This window comes from Sebastes umbrosus, chromosome 20, assembly GCF_015220745.1.
Source record: "Sebastes umbrosus isolate fSebUmb1 chromosome 20, fSebUmb1.pri, whole genome shotgun sequence".
Classification (NCBI taxonomy): Eukaryota; Metazoa; Chordata; class Actinopteri; order Perciformes; family Sebastidae; genus Sebastes; species Sebastes umbrosus.
Window position 1 is genome coordinate 11447846 of NC_051288.1, and position 24914 is coordinate 11472759.

The 24914-nt window shown below is 40.3% G+C and overlaps 1 protein-coding gene across 4 annotated transcripts in view; it reads left to right on the top strand.

The window, feature by feature from the left end:
• Positions 1–24914, top strand: part of LOC119479394 (SH3 and multiple ankyrin repeat domains protein 1-like) — a 62966-nt gene that overhangs the window by 15539 nt on the left and 22513 nt on the right. For 3 of the 4 annotated variants that reach the window (XM_037754932.1, XM_037754929.1, XM_037754930.1), the window contains exons 3-9: positions 12433–13027; positions 18190–18393; positions 22359–22430; positions 22521–22629; positions 22789–22940; positions 23504–23671; positions 24390–24431. In XM_037754932.1, the coding sequence (XP_037610860.1) occupies positions 12536–13027; positions 18190–18393; positions 22359–22430; positions 22521–22629; positions 22789–22940; positions 23504–23671; positions 24390–24431 (1239 nt within the window). In that variant the 5' untranslated portion in view covers positions 12433–12535. The remainder of the gene's footprint in view (positions 1–12432; positions 13028–18189; positions 18394–22358; positions 22431–22520; positions 22630–22788; positions 22941–23503; positions 23672–24389; positions 24432–24914) is intronic. The other variant, XM_037754933.1, reaches the window with a different exon arrangement.

The window sequence follows — 24914 nt, forward strand, 5'->3', positions numbered from 1 at the left end:
CTTTAGCAGCAAGGTTTGTGAGGGTGAAACTCACAGCGTTTTACAGAAATAAGTGGGTGCTGCTGAAACTGTGACAGAGAAAGGAGGGGGTACGTGTCCTCTGAGGTCTGGTTTCCATGTTTTATGTAGGTGGGCAGGAAGAGCAAAGTGGGACAGAGAAAGAATTAACAAAGATCACAGAGTCTTCAAACGAAAAACTCTAAAGTAATTGCACATATCGCTCCAAAACAGCTTTGAGACTGATTAGTGAGAGTGCTCTGCAGCTTTTATTAGCTATGGTCTACAGCATAAGGCAGCTTGTGGTGAAGGTTATGCAGATTTGTTTGCTTGTAGGTTAATGTGAATCATGGAAATTAAATTACGAGAAGACACATTAAGGTGACGTTTTTAGCTAAAAGGATTGCTGCAAGCCTTTTTTCTACTGGGCACAGTGGGCAGTGGTGGTGGAAAAGTTCATTTCTCTAAATGAGCCTTTCATGCTGAATCCAACTCTGTGGCCATAATTGAATCCCTTGTGACTAGTTAAGACCCTGTTTCATGTAGATTATTCCGTGTTCATTATGAATCAGAATTGCACATTGCAGTATTTTACAACCGCTCCCCCACAGTTACAAAGTAGGTTATGACCCGTTGTTTTACAGTGATACATGCACCGAATTAATGGGGGAATAATTGATGTAGATAACATTCAGTCTGGGAGTTGGGAGAAAGAAATATTAATACTTGTGCTTATGTAAAGCCCACATTTATATAATACCTATCCAGACACTCACAGCTTTGTATTACATTTAACAGAATCAAACGAGAGCTCATCAACACCCACGTTTCACACACTTCTTGAGCTGCGACTTGTCGGAACCGTTACCTGCTCGCGGTATTTATGGTGTCAGCTGGTGGAAAGGTGGAAACCCTCTAATGACCCCAGAGACTCACACACACACACACACACACACACACTAGTACCTAAAAGCCGTGGTGTGTTCCAGCTCCGTGCCCTTTCATCCTATGGATGCAACATAATTGTCTTTGCACTGCCTCCTAAGACCTACCCCACACTGTGTAATGCACAACAAGCAATGCTGGCTCTAAAAGGTTATTCTTCTATATTGGCAAAGTGCACCCGGGGGAATTAATTTGAAAAAGGAGTGAAAATAAACCAGGCAATTTAAAGCAGAGTGGGCACAAGAAGATTAATGGCTTCCTAAGGAACACAGAACAATTGATCATAATGGAACAAAGGACGTCAGGTGACGTTACCAACGCCAGAGAGGGACTGAGTGATTTATACGTAGCCTAATGTGCAGGTAATGCCAAAAGAGAGTGTGATGATGACAATTTAATGGAAAATGAAAGACATGAATTACACTGAATTGGCCAGAAAGCTTAATATGTCAGCGGAGATATGTGCGTCTCTCTGATTCCACCACCACTGCCTACTTATTTCCACTCCATCCTGTCCTGTCTCATGCTGCTCAGTCCTGTTCCGGCCTCTCCGATCTCTGCAGGCAGAGCAGGAGTTGATACGCAGAGGCCGGTCAGTGTGGCAGATGTGACAATGCTATATGGTCCAGTAATTCTCCAGGGTTTGGTGTGGAGAGAGTGTAGGACAAAAGACAGACATGCTGAGAGAATATTTCCAGTGACAGCTCGCTGCTGTGGAGGAATACAGTTAGACTCTACTACTGTATCTATGAAGCAGAAATGCAAAGAACACAACAAAATGTTCTTTAAATCAGTCCCATGGGAGTACTAAACTGGGCTACAGCTGTATGGAGCTATAAAAAAAAAAACAACACACACATGTGCCCATTCAAATGCATCGCTTACACACACACATATTCATAATTAATTCAAGGACAAACGCTGCAAAAATCTGTGCAAAGAAATGCCCTCTTCTGTCTGACATTTAAAGTGTCATCATGAAATATCCTTGAGAGGTAATTTCATGTTTGTAATCTAATATGATTTTTAATGAATTTCTAATTGTTATTTGCGGAACTGTCAGAGTCTCATTGTTGTGCTCATTAAGATGGAACGGGAGAGAAGAGCTGTTTCCCCTGATTCTGCAGGCTTTTCATTATTACATACAGGGAGATTTCCCCCCAGGGGGAAAGATCTGGTGGATTGCTGTAAGCCATGAAAACAGAAGCCAGCAAACTGCAACACATCTACTATCATGAAGAACTGAAATAGCTCTGGCTTTTTACAGTTTCTGAACACAACAAGTTAATTCTCGCACAGATGGCTCGGAAAGCAACAACTGGATTTTCAGATGCACTGATTACAGGGAAACACTACTATGTGCTTGGCAGCTTTTAAAGCAGCAGGGACACCAGTTAAGAGTCCACAGTATGCAAATTGTATGACATGAAAACAGGAGTAATACATCACCCGGTGACAGATCTATAGCACAAGTGGGTGATCATAGACCTTTAGCTATAGTATAACGGTCACACCTCATTAACCTCACTGTTTGCTGATGTAATATAGCTGTGGGGCAGCTGGGCAGCCTGTTTCAAGCCAGCAGGGTCAGATGGCCCTTTAGCTGGGGATTTTTTGGCTCAGTTTAGGGTCTTAACAAGGTAGTGTAGATCTTATTAGAGTCGAGAGCAGGTGTAAAAAATATGCTTTCCTCAAAATATCTTGGACGGAAAGTGCACATTTAACACCGTCATTGCTTTTCTTGTCTGACATTTAACCTCAGTTTCTATAGAGATGCCCTCTCAAAACAGGTGATGGTCCCATTTGATAACAAATATTATCTATGTGAGGGTTTCTTCACACTTTCTCTTGCCCCCTTGGTTGAAGATTATCAAGGTTACCAATAAGACTGTTGTCAGGCTATTAAATAGGCGTTATCGGCAGCTATAAGCACCATAGATGTGGGTCAATAGGGGCCTACTACACCCAATAATAGGTTTTATCATCTATTCAGTTGGTAGATCACCAAAAGAAGGTATAAAAGAACACAACAGTGACCTCTAGCGACCGTATTAGTCATGACAGGAGCAGAAGTGAAATGTGAAAATCCATTTGGGGTGAAGGTCGGGGACGAAGGGATAGGACACAAAACACTGGGTTTTCACCCACGAGACTGGGGTTCGCATCCGGTGTAAAAGTTGTTTCACTTTAATTTTTTAAACATAGTTATTTTAAGCCAAAACACATTTTTCCTTAAACCTAACTAAGTGTTTTTTGTTGTCAAAACCTAAAGAAGCCTTTTTGTTTATGTTCAAAACCTAACATTTTGTTTTGCTTTTAAGTTACGCTTCCACTTTAACAACATAGTAGGCCTTTATTGACCCATGTCTTTGGTGGTTATAGCGACAGATAACGCCTATTTAATGGCCTGATAACAGTCGAATCTGGTGCGGTTATAAATGTTAATGGTTTAGTAAAAAGGCGTTTTAGGAAATCCAAAGTATACAGCAGTAATAGCAGTGTAATAGTCACAAGTAGAGTATAAAGTTAAGAATGAAGGGTCTTCCTGTTTGTAGAGCCGATTACACCCCATTACACGGTAGGTGGACGAACAGTAATGGGGCCCGACAGGCATCGACATGGTCCTCACTTTGTCAGCCATGTCTAACAGCATTTATTAGTATCTTGTTGACTTTTGTCTCTCAGTGTTACCTTTTATGTCAATGGACGTGCAAGGTAAGTGAAACTGTCACAAATGGACGGTCTATTTGTGGCTGTTTATCTGCCATAAAATCCACCGTAAAGCCTTAATCCTGCGCTCATCTCTGTGTGTCTGACTAGTTTGTCTGTGGCCCGCTTTCACTGTATTTGAGGCCTGAGGTCTTTTAGTCTAGAGCTCTGGGACAAGTATAAAGAGTAAAACGATGCCCTTGAAAAAGTTACTTGATACAGGAATTGTATAGATGGTCTGTTTTATTAGAAATGTTTTTGACTCTGCATCTGCGCTTCCCTCCTTTTGTTGAAACAGAAGGCAACTTGCTGCACAGTTGCCTTTTGAGTCTCTGTTTTCATGGCATTTGAATGCACTTTCTGTCATATCATGTGTGGGGAGAGTGAAAGGGAAGTTTGTGTTATATGAAATCAGGTATTTTACTTTCGGTCTTGACTTATTTTTATGTATTTCAGATGATACAACCAAAGTTATTAGATCCTGGGTGTTGTGCACCCACAAAAACTAGTGTCACACTTAGGTTTGGTTTCAGTGCTGCTACAGACATGTGCACATGGACCTGGGATCTGGTGTCATTATTTCATTGCTGAAGGGAACACTCTTAAACAATAGCAAGAACATTGTGTCTCATATATTGTCCCACATGGATTGGCTCATTAAACTGCAATAATGACGTCCAATTAGAAATGTGAAATATCAAGTTGCTCGCAGACATTAAGTGTGCTTCATTAATATTATATAACGTCTGAAGGTGCAGATGAAATGTATGGAGGGTGGAACCTGCCAAAATCAAAAATTAATAAATAAATTAATGACTCGATACATAAATAAATATACCATTAAATGTACCAAAAATAATATTAAAAATAAATATAGGCATTCATTAATTGATAAAATGTGACATAAATAGATATTTCTGTTTTAGTTTGCTTCTTTATTTATTTTTGGCCTGTTCTGTCCTCCATAGAAATCCTGCTCACAGTTTTAAGCGTTATGATGAGACAGAGGTTCTCAATCTTAGAGTCTGTATCCCACATCGTGGTAACTTGATTTGGGGATGCGTGTTGCAGGAAATTTGTAAGACAGAAATATTTGATTGATATATTTTAACAGAAGAGTCGGCTTGGCATACATTTTATTTTCAATATCATCTATTCAGAGCTTGGAAATGTAATAAAAATCTACGCTATACTCAGATTCGCATTGCTTGGACCTGAAAATGGGGTCATGGGCCAAAAAAAGTCAAAGTTGAGAAACCCTAAATTAAGGGATTTCTGTTGTGCAGTCGGACAAAGAAGCTTTAGCTACTGTATCACACAATGTTTACTGGAAGGGGGAAGTCTCATAAATAGCGCAGGGGATGTTCACACCTATATCTGTGCTGCATTGAGGTCTCCCAGCCCATCCAGCCAAGTTTAGCCCAAGCAGAGGCCCTCAGCGCACGCTCCACCTGACCCAATTATATCCAGTCTGAGGGGAAAGATAGCCCACTTTGATCTACACGAGACCGCCAGCCAAACCCAAGCTGACTGGTCTGGCACTTCATGCCGCTTTCTGCTAGACATTCAGGACAGATGTGTGTGTTTGAGCGCCGCTTAAAGAGTCAAACTGTGCGTGCGATCACGCAGTATGTGTGTATGCGCATGTGCTTGGGACATGAGGCGAGCGGCGTGTAACCTATGAAGTGAGCCGTGGCCCCTTTTTCTCAAAAGGGATCGTCCTCGGTGAGGTGGCGGCGATGGGGAGGATCGAGTTGGAACGCGGATCAAAGGAGCAGGATGTTTATTGTGAAATTCAGAGCTGGGAGTAATTATTTTAATCATCCACTTAATTACTGATTAGCAGGCTTATCATTTTTTGCTTGATTAACATCAGATATGAAGTTGACTAACAGGCGTCTGTTTATGTTGGATAGGAGAACTCCCCCCACCTCCCCGCTGAGGGGAATGCCAGAATCTTTGGGTGTATGGAGGATGGATCTATCATCTGCCTGTAAAATTACTGAACGGCGCCATGATTGTCAGTTAAGCACTAGCGTTTCATCAGATTTTATCAAGCACAAATTTAATTACCGCTTAAAATTGCCACGCCTTGTCAACAGGAAAGCATACAAATATGTTTTAGAGACCATAAACATTGAAACTTAAATGTTCACTGTATTGTGCTTTGGAGTTACCCATCATACCCCAGCTTAGCCCTTCCCCCTTAAACTCCTACGTCAGAGCACCACCCCCAAACCTGATGACTAGTGATGCACCATTCATTTAAACCGCCACCCCCCACCCCCCACAGTTTTGTGACTCATCCCATCCGTCCTGTGTTGGAGTAGATCTTGAGCGTTCTTGACGGTTCCTCGTCACCGGCGGTGTGAAAGAGGCTGAAGGGTGGAGACCCACTGAAAGAGAGGGCTATAGAGGACAGAACTTGGCCGCTCCACTTTCGCAGGACGCAAAAGTGGGACAATCTGTTCCTTGGATGATCTCCAACTCTACTTTCCGGGGACCGATACACTGAAAATATATCTATACACATGCTCTGTCCTACATAAGGAGCGAGTGAGTGAGTGAGTGAGAGGAAGAGAGAGAGAGAGAGAGAGAGGGAGAGAGAGAGAGGGAGAGAGAGGGAGAGAGAGGGAGAGAGAGAGAGAGAGAGAGAGAGAGAGAGAGAGATTGACAAAAAGATATTTTAACAGAAGATAATTCATATAGTAATTGATACACACACATTAAAGTCAGTCCAACAGATCCAACATTATTTTTCATTGTTCATAATTTGCACCGCAGTAAACATAGGTTTGACTCATCATCCAAAACCTGCTGCATAATGTTTTGTTTATACGGAACCCCGAGGACTAAAGCAAGTCAAAGTCATTATTGCGACTTTGCTGCGCTTTGCAAAAAGCAAGATGGACATAATAGATCTTAGAAAAGGCAAAGACGAATAGAGGCGAGAGATATCTGTGACCTCTCTCAGCAAATCTCTCCATCCATCCATCACAGCTCTCCAGGTGCTCATCTATCCATCTATGTCCTCGTTATCATGATTAATCAGTTCCTGATTCTTCATCTTACTCTCACTCCATTTCCTCACTGTCTGTGGACCGACGTCAGCCCAGATCTACTGAAATACTCTCTGTGAGTCTCCACATGGCTTCTAGTCATCAGAAGTCAAGCTGCTCTATTGGTCTCCCATGGGTGGACCGACTTGCCAACTTCTGAAATCTTCAGATGTGTTCTGTTTTCTACTCTACTCATGACTGTTGAAATTTCTATCCAAGTTTTTAGATGGGAGCTCATAAGATCAGGAAAAAAAAGCAATCGTGTGACAAATTTACATAATATAGTAGTGTATGTTTAGATGTTAGAGGATACTAGGTTCACATTTTTTGAAGTCTGTCTTCAAACAGTAGTCAGTTACCCATATGAACATTTTTTGGTCACAGTAATCATTCCTCCTGTTCATTCATACTAGCCAGTAAGAGGTAAACTGACCCGTTAAATGGTTCGTCACACAGAACAATCTGAGAATCCGTCATTGGAAAGTGTTTGGAAAAGGGCAGGCACTTTCAAAAAAATACTTGGCAGGTGATTGGATGAACCATCTGTCAATCAAACTCTTGCCGAAGCCAGTTGGGAGAAGAGCGGGATCTGTTCCATCTCGAAAAGCCTTCAGTGCCGCTCTTTGCTCTCCACTCCGTGTTGTCACACACACATAAACCAGGCCCGTAGCTGCCAGTAGCTCCTCACAGGACGCTGATTGGTCCGTGATCTGGCTTGCCGGACACAAACACATTACTTGAAGCCTGACAGTGTGATATGTGATCCCGCAATTCTCACATGATCTTGTGACATTGCGAGAATCCAGCTGCCGTGCTAGGTAAATTAAGAGGCACCTTCCTAATGCACTTCCAATGTAATTGATGGGGGACAAAATCCACAGTCGTCATTCTGTGTGAAAATACAAAGTTTATTTGAAGCTAAAATGAGGCTTCAGCAGTAGAAGTGTTTAGTGTTGAAATAAGGAATTGAATCTGTTTTTAAATCATGTTGTGTGTTCCTGCCCGAAGTGAAACAGTAAAATAAGCCTGACATTGCAAGCAACCCATACTTAAGAGGTGCAGGGTGCCCTGATCATTTTCCTCTGACCTCAGAAGGTGAAAGAAAAACTACAAATAAGCCAATAAGTCACATCGAAGAACAGTTCAAGTGAGTGGCTGAAAGTGTAAGACAGTGAAAAATGAGTTTTCTGCCTCTGACAGTAAGGTGCAGAAAGACTGTTCTGTCAGGAGAGTGAAATTCATTCCTCTCTATCGCCACCGTTCTCCCAAGAGAAAGAAAAGTCAAGACTAGTTGGAGAGCTGATGGCCAGCGCGGGGACAGGAGAGCCAAACAGCTGGCAAAAGGAACCAAATCTGAGCTATTGTGGCAGGGCGTAGGAGTTGAGCGACATGAAGGGGAAGGCAGAGACGAGACGAGCCGCGACGTCTATAATGAGTTGTACATGCTGAGGAGGGCGTTTCAGGAGGTGTGATTGGACTTTGCCATAGAGCAAATAGCACTTTAAACATGATTCTATCCCTCCTTTCATCCTGTTTCTATCCTCACATTACTGTTGTTTTAGGCTCAGTTCTCCACTCTCACTCTCATTCCTCTTCCAGTCACGCTTGTCCTCTCACCCTCCCTTTTTTTCTCTCAATCTGATTACGCTGCTTTATGCAAACTACAACTCTCTCCGTCTTTCTCTCTTGTGTATTCCCCTTTCGCTTTTACATCCCAATTATTAGGCTCCCGTCTACTTTCAGCCTGTCCTTCGAGGTCCTTATCTTGCCTAGCGCAGACTCAATGTTGTTCAATATTTGATGAGACTTTGTTCATAAATCAACCTCCTCTATTCCCTCCTGGTGTACTTGAATGATAGTGTTAATCTCCAAAACCTTGTGAGTGTTAACACGCCCCGCTTTGTCAGCTTTTGATTGGAGAGATTTTCGGTTTACTGCCAGCAGTAGAATGCCTAATGAAAAAAAGCTTTATATGTTAGCCAGCCCAAAACATTCTTATTCATTAATCACATCACGTTCCCCTAATGTACCGTAAGTGGTTCGATACTTTTTTCTCAAGTGGTTGCGATTTTTATCCTTCAGTTTTCTCCTTTTTGTCCTCCCTGGTTCACTTGCTCTGACAGACATTGTGTTTGTGTCGAAGTGGCCCACCCTGTCACTCTCAGAGCATCTTGGGGAATCGACCACAGCCAGTCTTCTTCCCTCTGTGGTATCGCTCTTTCGCCCTAAAATGCTCAACTAGCAGACTTCCTTTTGGCCTTTGGTTGTTCCATTGCATGAAAGAAACAATGATAGTGCATAGCTGTAGGCAGGGAATGAAATGAGCACCTGCCAGCTGCCAAATACAGGGTAAATGTTGGCTGTGGCAGGGAAAAATTTTAGGGCACCTGCCACCATGGTAGATTGGATTTCCTTATATTAAGAAATATTATTTTTTAAAAGCAATTCCTCTACTGTCTGGTACTACTGACTCAGTGTTTATAATTGTAAAGCGTTGCAGATAGATTTCAGATGTGGCAGACAAAAAAAAAATGAGTGGCCAGTAGAAATGTTCAGTGACCTGCCACAGTGGCAGGTGAGGAAAAAATTGAATTTCAGACCCTGGCTGCAGGACTTGGCCAGGTTTTATACTGAGCGATATCTAGGCCAATCTCTCTTTATCTCTTCATATTTCTACAAGGTCTAAAAACTGATTGATCCCGTCTCTCTAAAATTGAGCATTACCTCAACCCAGTGGTTCCCAACCTGAGGGTCAGGACCTCCACAGAGATAAATCACGGGGGCGTCACAAGATAAATAACAGTACAGGAAAGCAGAAAATAAAACATATTTCTGCAACCCAAAGTTAAGCTTATGCACTTCTCTCAAATCTTTGTTTTTTTGTGAACTGTAAGGGGTCGCAAGCCTAAAAGGTTGCCTTAACAAATAACCAAAATCCTGATCCTAATTCTAATGCACAACTTTACTTAAATCTCCCTTTAAGGTACATTTTGAACAGATAAAAAAAATGTGTGATTAATTTGCAATTAATCGCGATTAACTATAGTTGTTCATGCGATTAATCACGATTAAATATTTTAATCGATTGACAGCCCTAATATAAACACGTCAGCATGGGTATTTTCCCCAATCAATAGGTCAAAAGCTGTTAAAACTGCTGTGCTTGTATTCGACACTGTGTACTTTGTCAGTTCATTAACTTCATGAAGTGCTTGTCTCATGCCTGTTTCCATGTGCTCCCCGACGTTCGGACTAAGCGTTAGCACCAGTCATCTGGGAGCGTTAGATTGCCGCATAAACTTCTGTCACTCACCAGAATTTGATTTCCCCACTTGGGTCCTGATGATGCAGGATGGCAATCGCTAAAACAGGCCTATCAACGAATTACCTGTCAGTCTGTATAACTTCATGTTTAATCCTCTGGTTCGTTTGTAAAAAGTCTGTATGAACACGAAACACATAATTTTTTCCTTTGGTCCAGACCAAATTAACCTAACTACAGGTGTGGACGCACACTAACTCTGACCTCAACCAACCAGCAAGGATATTTGGTCCTCACAAAGAAGTATAAAGTCGTGCAGACACACATTTTCAACTGTGCAACAATCAGAGTGTTTCTGTTGGATCTCTGGCTATTGGCTAGCTTCTTCATCTCTACATTATTATTTATGTCAATTACAGGCCACTGTAAGCTGTGCCAGACACCTGTCGATGTCCTTGGTCACCGATAGAGGTTGATAAGTCAAAAGTCATAGATCACTTAATGCCCCTTTAACCTTCATCAGCACCATGTTTTCTACACATTTTACTAAAACAGATTGACCCTTTAAGTATCTGCATGTTGGTAATCTGTGATTGAATGAGTTTAGATCTGTGTCCTAATTTCATCTGATATTTTATTGAGTTCCATCTGTCCTGTCCATACCCGTCTATTTCAGCCCCCCAACTCATATGATATTCAGAGCACCAAACTGCCAATGAGACAAGTGGGAGATTCCCTACGTCATTCACCATCATTAAGGCGGCTGTTGGCAATGGTCCAGATCTGCATGATGGCAAAGCCCCTTTAGCCAGACTTCATCACCACCAAAAACCAGGACAGAACATATGGAGGCGCCAGTATGCCAAATCTGAAACACACTGAAGCAATTAAATAATCTTAAAGCAAAAATCCACCCTAAGACACTTTTAAGACGGGTTTTAAATAGCTGTCTGTGATGCAGGTCCAAATGCAGAAGACCTGACATCATGTCAATCAATATATTATTCATGTAATGTCAGTTGAGTTTTGTACCAGAAAATGCTTCAGCTATCTGAATTATCAACAGTAATGATCATGTTTTGATGTCAGTTTTAATTAAGGGTGTGACCGTTGCTTTTCTCTGCTGGAAAAAACTCCTGCACTTTTACAACATACTTCAAATTAAATTGAATTTATTCTCAGACTATGTCAACATATGCACGCTGAGTGAATGCGGGTTCACAGACTCATCTGGATACCGTTGCTGAGTAAAAGCCCCTTAAAGGGGAACTACGCCCATTTTCAAAATTCACGCGTTATTCCTATGATTTAAGACAGTCCAAAAAATATTAGTAAACATGAACAACTCTCTCCCAAATCCAAAAACTAGAGAGCTAAAACTCAAACTTGTGATGTCATAGGGTATAAAGTGTGGAGCTGCTCCATAGACGATGAATGAGGAGAGATTTTATAGATGATACTGAGAGCACCCAGGGGAATGTTCTGAGTATATGGGAACATTTTCTGTTTCATAACTGACAACACTACAATAGAATAAAGCCCATTTAGGTAAAAAAAAAAAAAGGGACTCACTAGTTCCTCAAAGCAATAAATAAACCTGTTCATATTAGAACTAATAGACGTAAACTGAAAACACAAATGATTTTCTGATACTGAATGTAACCAAACAGTTCTCACCGACTGCAGCTGAGGGTGTGTTGGAGGGTATTAAAAAATCACTCTAGTATGTGTGAATATTGACAAGTTCACCTGGCCATAGGCTTTCTACACAGCAGCGATCGATGCACAAGCCTTATGTTTTTTGTTCCAAATCCATAACCTTGCTTGAGCAAATAAATCAACTTTGATTTGGTCTGGAGTATACTGCCAGCCACATTGTTCTTCTTATAGCTGTCACAAGGTATTGTGGGAAAAGTATCACATCAGTGAACGACATGGTCAAGTACGACAGTGAGTAAGCCAAGAGGTCAATCGCAACTCCTCATTTAAAGATCACAGCTGCATCACAACGAGCGTCACTGATGATGTTTAACTAACAGTGAAAGTATCTGAGGGTGGAATTTTCCTTTAAGGCCCTGGGTTGTGCCTCAGACATAGTTCGGCTCCATTACCACAAGGTAGCAGTGATCTTGACCTCATGTGAAGCTGAATTTCATATCCAACTCACTCTCTTCTGCAAAGAACCTGTGATGCAAATTCACAGTGTTTATATATAGCCTGTCTCTCATCAGCCTGCTTTTCCCCAATGCATTCCCAGTGGCTAAATGGAAAATGTGGACCAGCTGTGTGCTCATTCACACATGTGGACTTATTAGCATTGCCGGTGGCTAGTTTTTCTATTGTTGCACGTGTCTTTTTTTTTTTTTACATACTTTCTAATTTTGCTAATTCACTCTATCAATGATATTGTTAAGAGTTAAATGACCAACGTTTACTCCCTTTTCTGCCTGTTTCCCACAGCATGTTTCTAAGGATGAGGCCAGTCTCATGGGATAGCCATGTTTTGTCTCCATGACAGCTATGTCACTCAGCCCTCTCTGCAGTGACCCCTGCACAGCAAAGGATGCTGGGAAATAACGAGCACTTTTATCCCGGTCAGGACGACAAAGATGGGGAGGATGAGGAGGAGGAAGAGGAGCAGGCAAGAGAAAACAGAGAAGAGGAAGATGGACCTGACACGGAGAATGGAGGGTTAGAGGGTCTGGAGGAGAAGGAAATGACGGGAGGACGACAATCCTGGGAAGGGAAAGGAGGCGAGGTGGTGAAACCAGCAGCCATCGTGGTCGGTAGACAGAGAGCAGACCGACCGCTGAGGCCGGGCAACCTGGGCAACCGGGCATACATGAACAATCAAGCCCTGCTACATCATCAACCAGCCAATAAGCAACAGCATCATGCCATCGCAGCCAATCAGCTGCCTCATCACACAGGCCTGAACGCGCTGCAGAAGAGGCGAGCTCTCATGGAGCGCAGCATGACCACAGTGGCCCCCATGGAGGACGCTTACATGACCATGATGGTGTTCCGCATTGGGATTCCCGACCTCAAACAAACAGTAGGTGCATGTTCCCATCCCAAACACTACGGCCAAACACTTTGCAGACATTTCATGAAACAAAGACACCTTACACATGATACAATAAAAAAAAATGTAATTCAAAGTGTCGTTATCGGCATGAAAGTTTCATAAAACAATGTTGCCAAAGCATCAAAATACAAAAATATAACAGAATCAACACCCAATTCAACTGTTATCCGCCCATTAAATAAGCGTTATCAGTTGCTATAACCACCATAGATGTGGGTCAATAGGGGCCCACTACACCTACTGTGTTTAGAAGTGAAAGCGAAATTTCAAAGCAACACATTCTAACACGTAAATCTGAATGAAACGTTTCGTTTTGAACACAAACAAAACAGCTTCTTTAGGTTGAGGTAACAAAATATCATGTTTTGGCTTAAAATAACTACTGTTCAAAAATGAAAGTGAAACTTAAAGGAAAACTTCACTATTTTTCAACCTGGTGATTAATGGGGACAAAACTTTTTGAAATTGGTCCTGTATTGAGGGAGAACACTGCTAAACAAGCTGTAATGTAATCATTTGGGGCAACCTGGTACCATCAGTTTACGTCCACTAAAAGTGCTTGTTTTTGCCACTGACAGGTTCAGATTGTTATTATAAGTGTCTGACAACATTATGGAAAGGACCCTACAGAGAAATGAAATGTTTTTCTTTCACCTTTCACTTGATCCGGTCTGTTTCTTATTGTGCGTCTGGCTCAGAGAAATGTCATTCTGAAATCTCCCATCACATCCACATTATCGAAATCAGCTAAGTATTCAGCCATGACATTGAAAACCTTTTAGATAACACTAAGATACACTTTCTGTAGTCCAACACAACAAACTCTGACAACACCGGCACTTCTCTCTCCAACTCTCACTCTCGTTTCCACCGTTGTCTCTTCCGGCAACAAGTCACATGACACAATAACAAATGGAAAACAGAAGGTAATAAAAAAGGTTTTATTTCTCTGTAGGGTTTCCATAATTTTGTCAGACACTAACAGTATAATAACAATCTGAGCCTGTCAGTGGCAAAACTAATACTTTTAGTGGACGTAAATTGATGGTGCCAGGTTGCCCCAAATGATTACATTACAGCTCGATTAGCGGCTGGCGGCGGCAGCGTTCTCCCTCAATACTGGACCAATTTCAAAAAGAGTTGTCTTCATTAGTCACTTAGACACAGAAACAAAGGTCCAGGTTAGAAAAAAACAAAGATATCCTTTAATGCTTGTCAACACAAAGACAACTACATGTTGTTGGTTTCACACAGGATGCGACCCCCTGTGTTTTGTGTCCCCTCCATCTCCCCCGACCCGCAACCACTCATGTCTATACGCTGTCTATACTACAGCACCTGATTTCTACTTCTGCTGCTGTCATAATTACTGCGGTCACTAGAGGTCACTGTCATGCTCTTTTATACCTTCTATCTACCATGTGAATAGATGATAAAACCTAATATTGGGTGTAGTAGGCACCTATTGACCCACATCTATGGGGCTTATAGCGATAACGCCTATTGACCCCTAATCTGAAACTGATATAAATCTACAAAACTTCCATGAGTTCAAAGATTCAGTGAAGTCGAGGCACACAAAAAATAATGTTGCACAGGTCAGTTGCTCAGGTCAGTTGCTCATATCCAAAATTTGTGAGAAGAATAAGTAAAAATTTAAAAGAATGAACTATCATGCTCAATCAAAATCAAACATTTAAAAGTCTAGTTATCTATGTAGAAAAGTCTCCCTTGCAAACAGGGCACTGACTGGAGGTCTTTCCAAATGAGGAAGTAGTTCAAGCCAATTCCCTCTGGTATTACTGCCTCAGAGAGGAAGAGATAGATAGCTTTAATTCAACAAATAGAATAATAAAAAAAGATAGCTCAGGCTACTTTATTGTGCATTTAGCTTATGTAACCTTTACTGATTCTGATCTTCGTGCAAGTACAAACAAAACAAAACCTTTTTTTCAATCATTTTGCCGCAGTGTTGACTCAACATCTGTTTCAAATGAGTTGCTGAGAAGACCCCCATGGGTACTTGACGCATACATTTTGTTTTACATTATCCAAATAGTGTGCACAACTGTACAAGCACATCTCTTATTTCAAAGCATTTCCATTTCCATCCATCCCACAAGCCCAGGGGATGAATCCCAAAAGGAAGTAGGAAAAAAGACACAGAGCTTGACTTGTGTTGAGCAACCTGCGAGGGGCTGACACATTCAGTCAACAACACCATGTAAAGCATCTGCCTCGGGTCAGGTATGGTCATAATTAATTTGCAAAACTGAAGTTAGTATCAATTCACACTTGCAGCAGCTCTCCGCTGTACGGCGGCAGCAGGTGAGAATTGGCCAGCCCACACACTGCATTTCCAGGTGAGAACGGGTGCCCCACTGTAACCCCCCCCACACACACACACACACACACACACAATATCCCTTTCTCCATTTTCAACTCCCTGAACATGCCGACTGTTCTACATGTCAGCTAATCTGCCCTCAATATAACAGTAATTGCTAATTATCTTAAAGGTTTTAATGAGTTTGGGGAGAGCTGGGGAAGTGAGTTACACTGGAAAGGAAGGAATATTGTGGAAGGCATCTGTGTTGGTCTCCGTCAGCCACAGGCATCATATTCAGCTCTGCGCAACACTGACAAAAAAACACTCCGCACCCCGAACCTCGCAGCTGAAATAATATTGAGCTGAATTAGGAGAGAGATGAAGAGAGGGAGTGGATATTAGGAGCTAGTTAAAGAGAGTGAGGGGAGGAAATAAACGCTATGAAGAGAAAGGTGGGGAATGAACAAGCTAAGAGGAAGATGCATTTACAAAAAACCATAGTACTGCACGGTGTAGGTCTAAATAACTCTCCTGAGTGGGGACAAGTACTGGCAGAAAGATCTCAGAAAACCCTTTGGTCGTATAGAACGGAACGATGGGGAAAGAAGTGTCACTGTAATATACAGTATACATTACATTAGACTTCTCTCTCAGGGATTAGCCACTCGATCTCTCTCTCTCTTTCACACACACACACTGTGGTAATATACACAACACTGCACAATTACACTCACAGAAGAACGCACACGTATACCTCACTTATTTGCGCGCACATACACACACACACGCACATCCCCATCATGTGGTTTACCTCCCAGGGACCACCAAGACATTGCTACGGCAACGGGTGCCTGCCTTCGCTAATGAACTGGTTGCCATGCCAATAGAGTTGGCTACACTATCAAATAGTGCAACCTAGTGGGGGGGAAGCTGTAGAGGGGGGGGGGGGACATGAAAGTGTGCTGAGCAGTGCAATTTTTACTTACAAATCTCTGAAATGGAACAATAGCATTGATGCATGACGCACACATCTCATTGAGACCTCTCAGCCCCGTTGTTAAAGCCTTACTCCCGGTCAGCTCTGTCCTCCGGCTCCAGACTTTAATAAGGAAAGGACAAAAAAAAATCATAGAAATGCAAGGAAATGTAATAATATGGGCGAAATGGGCACAAATCACTGTGAAATCTAGTTAGGCATAGCCGGTACACATGGTATATCCATGGAGAGCCTCTGGTGTATCACACACAGACGTATAGTACGAGGCAAAGGAGCTTTTCTCTTCCAGCTAGTTTGTTCTTTCTCCTCTGGATTGTGGCGCAAATCAGACATTATGCATGCAGAGATCAAAGGGAAAAAAATTACAAAAGGGAAATATTTATCCCAGTATAGAATCTTTACATCATCAGGAGTAAAGAGAAAAAAATGAAATAAATAGACCCTTATATCCTGATAGACTGTAAGGACAGCTCAAGTCATCTTATCTCCATGAATGTAGATGGGCAGACGGTTAATTATTTAAAAGTAACGCATTCATATTCTGCACACACACCACATTCTCAAGCATTCATCACTCACCAACTGATGTTAAAACCATCGTGCTACATTATTAATCCATAATAATTAAATACCATTGGCCAGCTATTTAACCAAACTGACTAAATATAGCTGAAGTTGTGTGGATTAATAGAATTGTGTGCACGCAGGTCTACACACACACTAGCATTGAATTAGTTTTTGTTTTTTTATGATATTGACTTTTCTCAAAGACTGAGAGCTGTGAAAGGCAGAAATCATCTTATTTCTTGAGAAAAAAAGAACATAAGTAGACTAAGATCAGAGAAACAATGATAGAAGAGAGGCTATAGCTTCTATTATGACACCTAGCATCTAGAAATATTTAGACTGTTTACTTAAAGGAACAGTGTGTAACATTTAGGGGGATCTATTATTATATATATATTGTCAGAAATGGAATATAATATTTTTAATAAGTATGTTTTCTGTAGTCTATAATCACCTGAAACTAAGAATCATTGCTTTTCCGTTACCTTAGAATGAGCCGTTTATATCTACATAGAGAGCGGGTCCTCTTCACAGAGTCCACCATGTTTCTACAGTAGCCCAGAACGGACATACCAAACACTGGCTCTTGATATGGCCATTCGCGTTTTCGCATTGGCCACCGTGGTTCTCTTACATGCTTCGCACACGGGAGAAGAGTCAGTTGGTTGCACTCTGCAACCTCACCGCTAGATGCCGCCAAATCCTACGCACTGCACTTTTAAGTAAAAGTGCCAATACCACAACATAAAAATACTTTATCACAAACAAAAGTCCTACTTTCAAAGATTAATTTCGGATAAAGTACAGAAGTATTTTCTGCAAAATGTACTTAAAGTATAAGTCATGCATCAACTCAGAGGCAGAATGGCCTCTGTTATATTATACTGTAACATATGTGATAACTGATCTCTGAACATGTCGGCTGCTTTTTATAATTGTAGCTGGTTGATGTGGAGCGCAAGTACTTTATTTTATTCTATAACAATGTTATTTTTCAGATTAAACCAGTTCGCTGACAAGTTCTTGATTGTATGTAACTGTTAGAAAAAACATTGTCGTTCGTATTTTTACTTTTTGGGGGTGAACTTACTCTTTCATTTTGATGCATGACACTTTGCCCTCTAAAAACTGTTATTATTATTAACCATTACTATTTCAGACTCAGCAGGTATAGTAGATGAGGGAAACATGAGCTGACCTCCCCGCTGCTCTGTCTTCTCTCTGTGTTTCTGTCAGAGGTGTCTCCAGTTTGACCCGGACTGCACGGTGTGGAACGCCAAGCAGCAGATCATCTGCTCCCTCAGCGAATCTTTGTGGGACGTCTACAACTACGGCCTCTTCCAGCCGGCTGGAGATGGACGGGACGCCAAGTTCCTGGAGGAGGAGCGGGCCCTGCGTGACTACGCACAGACCTTTGAGAAAGGGGTGCCTTACCTGGAGGTATGGAGGTGGAAATAGTGGGAAAGTGGCCATTGCCAGAATTTTAGATTTACTGAGGTCATAAGTCCAAGTATACTCGTAGCACCAACACCTCAGAGAAAATTCTGACTATTCTTACAGTTTAATGTTCAGTTATACTGCCTATTTTATTTCCCAAAAACTCTAAATGCTTCTCCCAGGAATAACAAGCTGGTGGGGAAATACTTTATGTATTTATATGCTGGCCTAAAAGTTGTCAATAAAAAATTAACTTTTTATTTGTTGACTCAGCTAAACAATACATGCGCTTTATTCTCCAAGATACAAAATAACTCCATCACACAATTCCAATGACCAAGACAAAGCACATGCCACAGCACAATCATAAAAAAAGCAATATTTCTATGTGAGGGGAAAGAAAAGAGAAAAAAAGAATAGAACAAATAAAAAAGAAGAAAAGATCAATTAATTTGATAAATAAAATAAAATAAAGGCAAGGAGAAACAGCCAAACAATTAAAATATTAGTAATAATAATAATAATAATAATAATAATAATAATAATAATAATAATAATAATAATAGTGGTAAGTAAGTAAGTGAGTGAGAGGAAAATAAATTGAAATTTGATTAAATAATAACAATAACCATGATCATAACGAAAGGAAAAGCATAGTATTATAATAAAATGAGTACTAACATATTAATAGATGGATGAAAGCTGATTGCTTTCTAAGTCTAAAAATCCTAGCCCATAAAATACCCAGAAAGCATTGCTACAACCCCCCAAATTCCCACAAAAGATAGACATGACGTCAGTTCCCTCAGTGGCTACTGCCCTCACCGAGTACACTCTTTATTACTGAACATAAAATACAGCATGGTTGTCATCGCCAAATTGCATACAGGAAAAAAAAGTTTCAAAAAAACAGCATCTTTGTGTGCATCTTTTGCAACGTCTGTAGTTTGATGACATTAACTACTGCCACTGCATCATAATTTGAAAACATTATTGCTCATAACTAAGTAAAAACCAAAAGGAGTGTTCTACAATTGCAGACAAATTACTCAAAGTTTACTTTTTTTATTAGAATCCCCATGTTCAACGCAGTAAATGAATGGATCTTGACAAAAATAATATCCACCTCATGGATTTAATTTCATTCCGTGCTTTACGTAACTTACAAATTATATTATATCTCCACTTTTTAGGAAGTGGGCTGTGAGACGACATCAATATGAGGTAGTCATGCTGTGATATGATTATCTCAGAGTGCCCTCTGGTGGTCCAGCTACTGTAAATGTTTGTGAGCTGGGTAGGGCTGAGAGACTATCCCACACTCAGGGTTTGGCTTCAAACCAAAGTGTTTACATTCTTGACAAGGTTCCAGATGAGGCCATGTCTCTGTACTGATGAGACCTTGTGCCTAAATTCTGCTCCACAGCAGAATGTATCTCACAGCACCATGAGTATATGTATTTATAACATGAATTGCACCAGTATTTGCTGGTATAGAGTAGTTTTTGGATGCTGTTAGTTCTTACTGTGTGCCACCACTTACTAATAAGTACATTGTAGTTATTTCAATCTAAGTATTAGGCCAGATTGCTCTTTTATCCTGGCCAAACACGTCACAGATGCTTTTACATGCAGCTGTTCTCCGGCTATCTGAGGTGCAGTTTGTGGTTCAGTTCAGCTGTCAGCTGCTAGATAGGAGTTTAGACTTCTCCTCTCACCTCCGCACTCCTCTTTGCAGACAGCACATCTAGTCAAGTGTTTTTGTATGTTGACGTGATCTCCCATTCAGAGAGAGCGGAAAGCAAACATACCTGAACACAGTGCATTCATCTTTTGAAGGATGTTGTATTCATGCCTCAATGGGGCTTTTGAAGACTGATTCTCTAGAGCGTATTCTACACCAATACTTTTAATTTCACCATGGTTGGAAATTAGCACCAGCCACCAGCCAAATTCTGGTAAGATGTACAAGTGGCAGTTAGACTCGCTTCACTCACCAGCCAAAAAAAACAATGGTAATCTATTGAGGGGCTGATAGATTTTGGAATCACAGTGGCTGGATTTCAGCACATACTTTTATTCATGTTAGAATAGAGAAGGCTATAAAACATTTAGATTTTTCTTTTTTACTTTTTTTTATTGATTCAGTTAAACCATACATGTACTTTGTTCTCACACAGTATCAATGAATAAGACAATGAACCATAACATAATCATCATATGTAAATCCAACAGCAATATTCTTATATGAGTGGAAAGAAAAACAAAGAAAGAAAAGAGAAGGAAAAATAATAAAAATAATAATATAAAGGTAAGCAAAAACAGCCAAACTGACAAATTATTATTATTATTATTATTATTGTTCTTATTATTATTAATATTATTATTATTATTATAATTCTTCTTCTTCTTCTTCTTCTTCTTCTTCTTCTTCTTCTTCTTCTTCTTCTTCTTCTTCTTCTTCTTCTTCTTCTTCTTCTTCTTCTTCTTCTTCTTCTTCTTCTTCTTCTTCTTCTTCTTCTTCTTCTTCTTCTTCTTCTTCTTCTTCTTCTTCTTCTTCTTCTTCTTCTTCTTCTTCTTCTTCTTCTTATTATTATTATTATTATTATCATTAATAATTATTATAATAATAATATTAAGTAAGCAAGTGGAAAATAAATGGAAATTCATTAAAATAATAATAATCATGATCATAAAGAAGAAAGAAAAGAGAAGGGAAACAAATAATAAAAATAAAATAAAGGTCCATTGCAGATGGATGAATGGATGAGCAGAAACAGATAAACAAACTGAGAAAATATTATTATTATTATTATTATTATTATCATTATTATTATTATTATTATTATTATTATTATTATTATTATTATTAATAATAATATTAATAATAATATTAATAATAATGTAAGTAAGTGAGTAGTAAATCAATTGTAGATTCATTAAAATAATAATAATCATGATCATAACGAAAGGAAATGCATAATATTATAGTGAAATAAGTACGAACAAGAGTATGTCATCATAATAGTTCCCCTTATTCCGCTCATTAATAAAAACCTACTTCCCCACAGGCCATATAAGAGAGAAGAGGGAGAGAAGAATAAGAAAACTGCAGAAAAGAAAGCAAAACATGATCAGAACATGGGCCATATTTGGGGGAAAAAAAATAAAAATGGTCAATACATGGGCCTTTAAACATGTTTTGTAGTTCATATGCTTACAGTGTTCATTCCATTTTCTCCATTTATTATCAGTGTCTTTGGTTTTTAATTATATAGGTTATCCTTTCCATAGTATGTACTTGGTTGATCAGATCCCTCCATGACTGTGTTTGTTTGTTTGGCCCCATTTAGAAATGTGAGACTATACAGTATGTCAGATCCTATGATGTGTATAGCTTTATATGGATATGTAGCTTTTACTGTGTATAAAATAAATCTGCCCTAGATGACATATCTGGTTGGTAAAAGAGATTTAATGACCATTAGAATAAATAGTCAACATGCTTCTATGTACACAATTTCCATTTTTATAAAGACATTTATAGAATTCAGGCATTTCCACTGCAGCCTTACTGTACATGTGATTAAGCAACCAAATGTGATTTAATATTTTAAAGAAACAACTCATGGAGCTGTTCCAACGACTCTGAGTGGGAAGAGTGAATTTCTGGAAACAGTGAGAGAGTTTAGCTGCAGTTAACAAGAATAATGGCGTTTTTTGTGCTTTAAAGCTGCAATGCTGAAATTAACTACATTTAATGATTTGCTTTTTCTATGAAATCTATTTTCAATTTCCAGTTCCCAGCTTCGCTTTGTTCAGATTGTAAAACACCACCTGAAGTACAGATTTACAGCACAGAAAATAATAATCTTTTTGTTATTTCCACTATGTACTGATAAACTGAACTGTGCTGCAGTGTGATGATGAATCACAGTTTTCACACGTATCTTTTTCTGCATCCTCAGTTTAGGTACAAAACCAGAGTTTATAAACAGACGAATCTGGATGAAAAGGCTCTCTCCAAACTCAGCACAAAGGTATTTCTTCTCGTGTCTATTGAATATTGCTGGTGCACAGTATTCAATTCCACTCCGACATTCTTTTCCTTCCTCTTCTACCCCTCTCAGGCCAGTCTGAAGAAGTTCCTGGATTACATTCAGACTGGAGCAATAGAGAAAATGGCAAAAGTCCTTGATAAAGGTCTTGATTCAAATTTTCATGACCCTGACAGTGGAGGTGAGTTTGCCACAACAGCTGTGTGTGCTGACTCTCACTGTGGAAATTACACTATTTGGCTAGATTTGTTCTTTGATTTCAAAGAAATGATTTTACAAGTGGTATTGGATGGTGATATGAAATACTTATTTTCACTTACACCTTTCTACCTGACCCCAGAGACCCCGCTAACTGTGGCTGTGCAGTCGGGCCTGCCGATGGAGGGCATCAGGCTACTGGTTCAGGGAGGCTCTCATTTGGACTTTAGGAGCAGAGACGGCTTCACACCGATGCACAAAGCTGTTAGGGCTCACAATCACGCTGGGCTGCTGGTAAGGACTTTGAATTAAAGCGGCATACATATTGCAAACACACTCAAGTAGGACAGAATAAATTGAATGATTGCTATAAGAGTTTATAGGGTTTAGGCAAAGTCACATAAACATCTCATATAAAAAGTATTTAATGTTAAAGTGAATAAATTGCAAATGCTGCATCGAATGTGGATGGTCATTGGATTGAAAGATGATTAGAAGTATTTGACGGTTCCTTAAATACTGTAGGCATAACACGATTGGTTAGGTTCACATTGTGACTGCTGTTACTTTCCTTTAAAGTATGCACTTGCAATTGGAAACAGATGATTTTGCCTTTTTGGAGCTCTGGTAGTTGCCTCATGTTGCTATAGTAGTATATATGAGATCATATTTTAAATAATTAAACTTTATATACATATAATTGATTTAGACATGAACATGTTTATCATGTTTTTTTATCTCTTTCTTTCTTTCTTTCTTTCTTTCTTTCTCAGCTCGGCTATTTCTTATCACAGACAGAATATGCACACCCCCACACATTAGAAAAGTAATGTTTTTCTTTTGTCTCTCCTTGCCAGGCTCTCTTGTCCCTTGGAGCGTCTCCAAACTACAAAGACCGCTGTGGCCTGACCCCGCTGTACCACACTGTACTGACAGGGGGCGACACCACCTGCTGCGAGACCCTGCTGTATTACCGGTCGAGGCTGGGGTCAAGGGACGAGAACGGCTGGGAAGAGTCCCATCAGGTACCAATGGACAGTTTAAAGGAATAGATTTGGTGTTTTGAAGTGGGGTTGTATGAGGTACTTATCCATAGTCAGTGTGTTACCTACAGTAGATGATGGTCGGCACGCCTCCAGCTTGGAGAAGCAGACAGGAGTTACCGCACAAGAGCAAAGCAATGTACTGCTGTGGACGGGGCAGGCAGCAAAACGTATTTGAGCCACCTAAAAGAAAGGCTCACCTAAAAAATCAATATCTGTTTAAGTGCACGCTACATATATTTAGAATAATTTCAACGCTTTACCTTGCCTACGGGGAACTGAACATTGCCTTGGTTCTGTGTGGTAACTCCTGTCTGTTTCCCAAACTGGGGGCGTGCCGCTCGACATCTACTTTAGGTAATACACTGATTATGGCTAAGTACCTCATACTATCCCACTTCAAAACACCCAAACTATCCCTTTAATATTATAAATCTACCTATCTGTCCATCCATTGATTTCCATGTGGTTTCATCGTTTCCTTCCATATTTTTACGTTACGCATCTCTGGTATTTGTCTCTCTTCCTGTAAACTTAAGCAATGCACCAACATGTCTGTGCCTGATCTCTGTGGTTGATGTCATTGATGTACCATCGCCCTCAGCCTCTCTCAGCATTTTCTCACATCCCTGTCTCCTCTCACCCTTCCTCACTCGTCTCCATTCTCTCTCCTTCCTGCCCTCCTTCTCTCTTTCCATAGCACAGGGATGAAGAGGAGTTTGGAATGGAAGAAATACATAAGGTACCCTTCATCCTACCATGTCATCATCCCCATCGGCCTTTCAGAGGAAACTGAGAATCGTGATATGATTAAATGTAGATGAACTGAATGAAGTGACCACATAATTTCCTGGTCAAATCTGGGTCATCTCAAATCCAGTTCAGAAAGAGCATTGGATACCATCTCTTTCTTACTGTAGATACGGGTGCATTGCCTACATCATGTCTCTGTGACATTCTGGTAAATTGTGCTGCGAGCTGGTTGTCATGGTATTTTATTTTGGCTTTGCCGTGCTCTGTGTTTTCTTTCTTTACTTTGTACGTATCTTGTGATATTTTCGTCCCTGCAGAAAAAAAACATGAGGGAACCTCTCGGGCTGCTGAAGGCTCATTTCTGTTGTTTTAATGCTTTTTATTTCCTTTCTTTTCCACCATGGTGTAATGTAATTGGCTCTGACCTGTTTTTCTGTAAGAGTAATTATGGATCTAAAAGTGGATGTAAAAC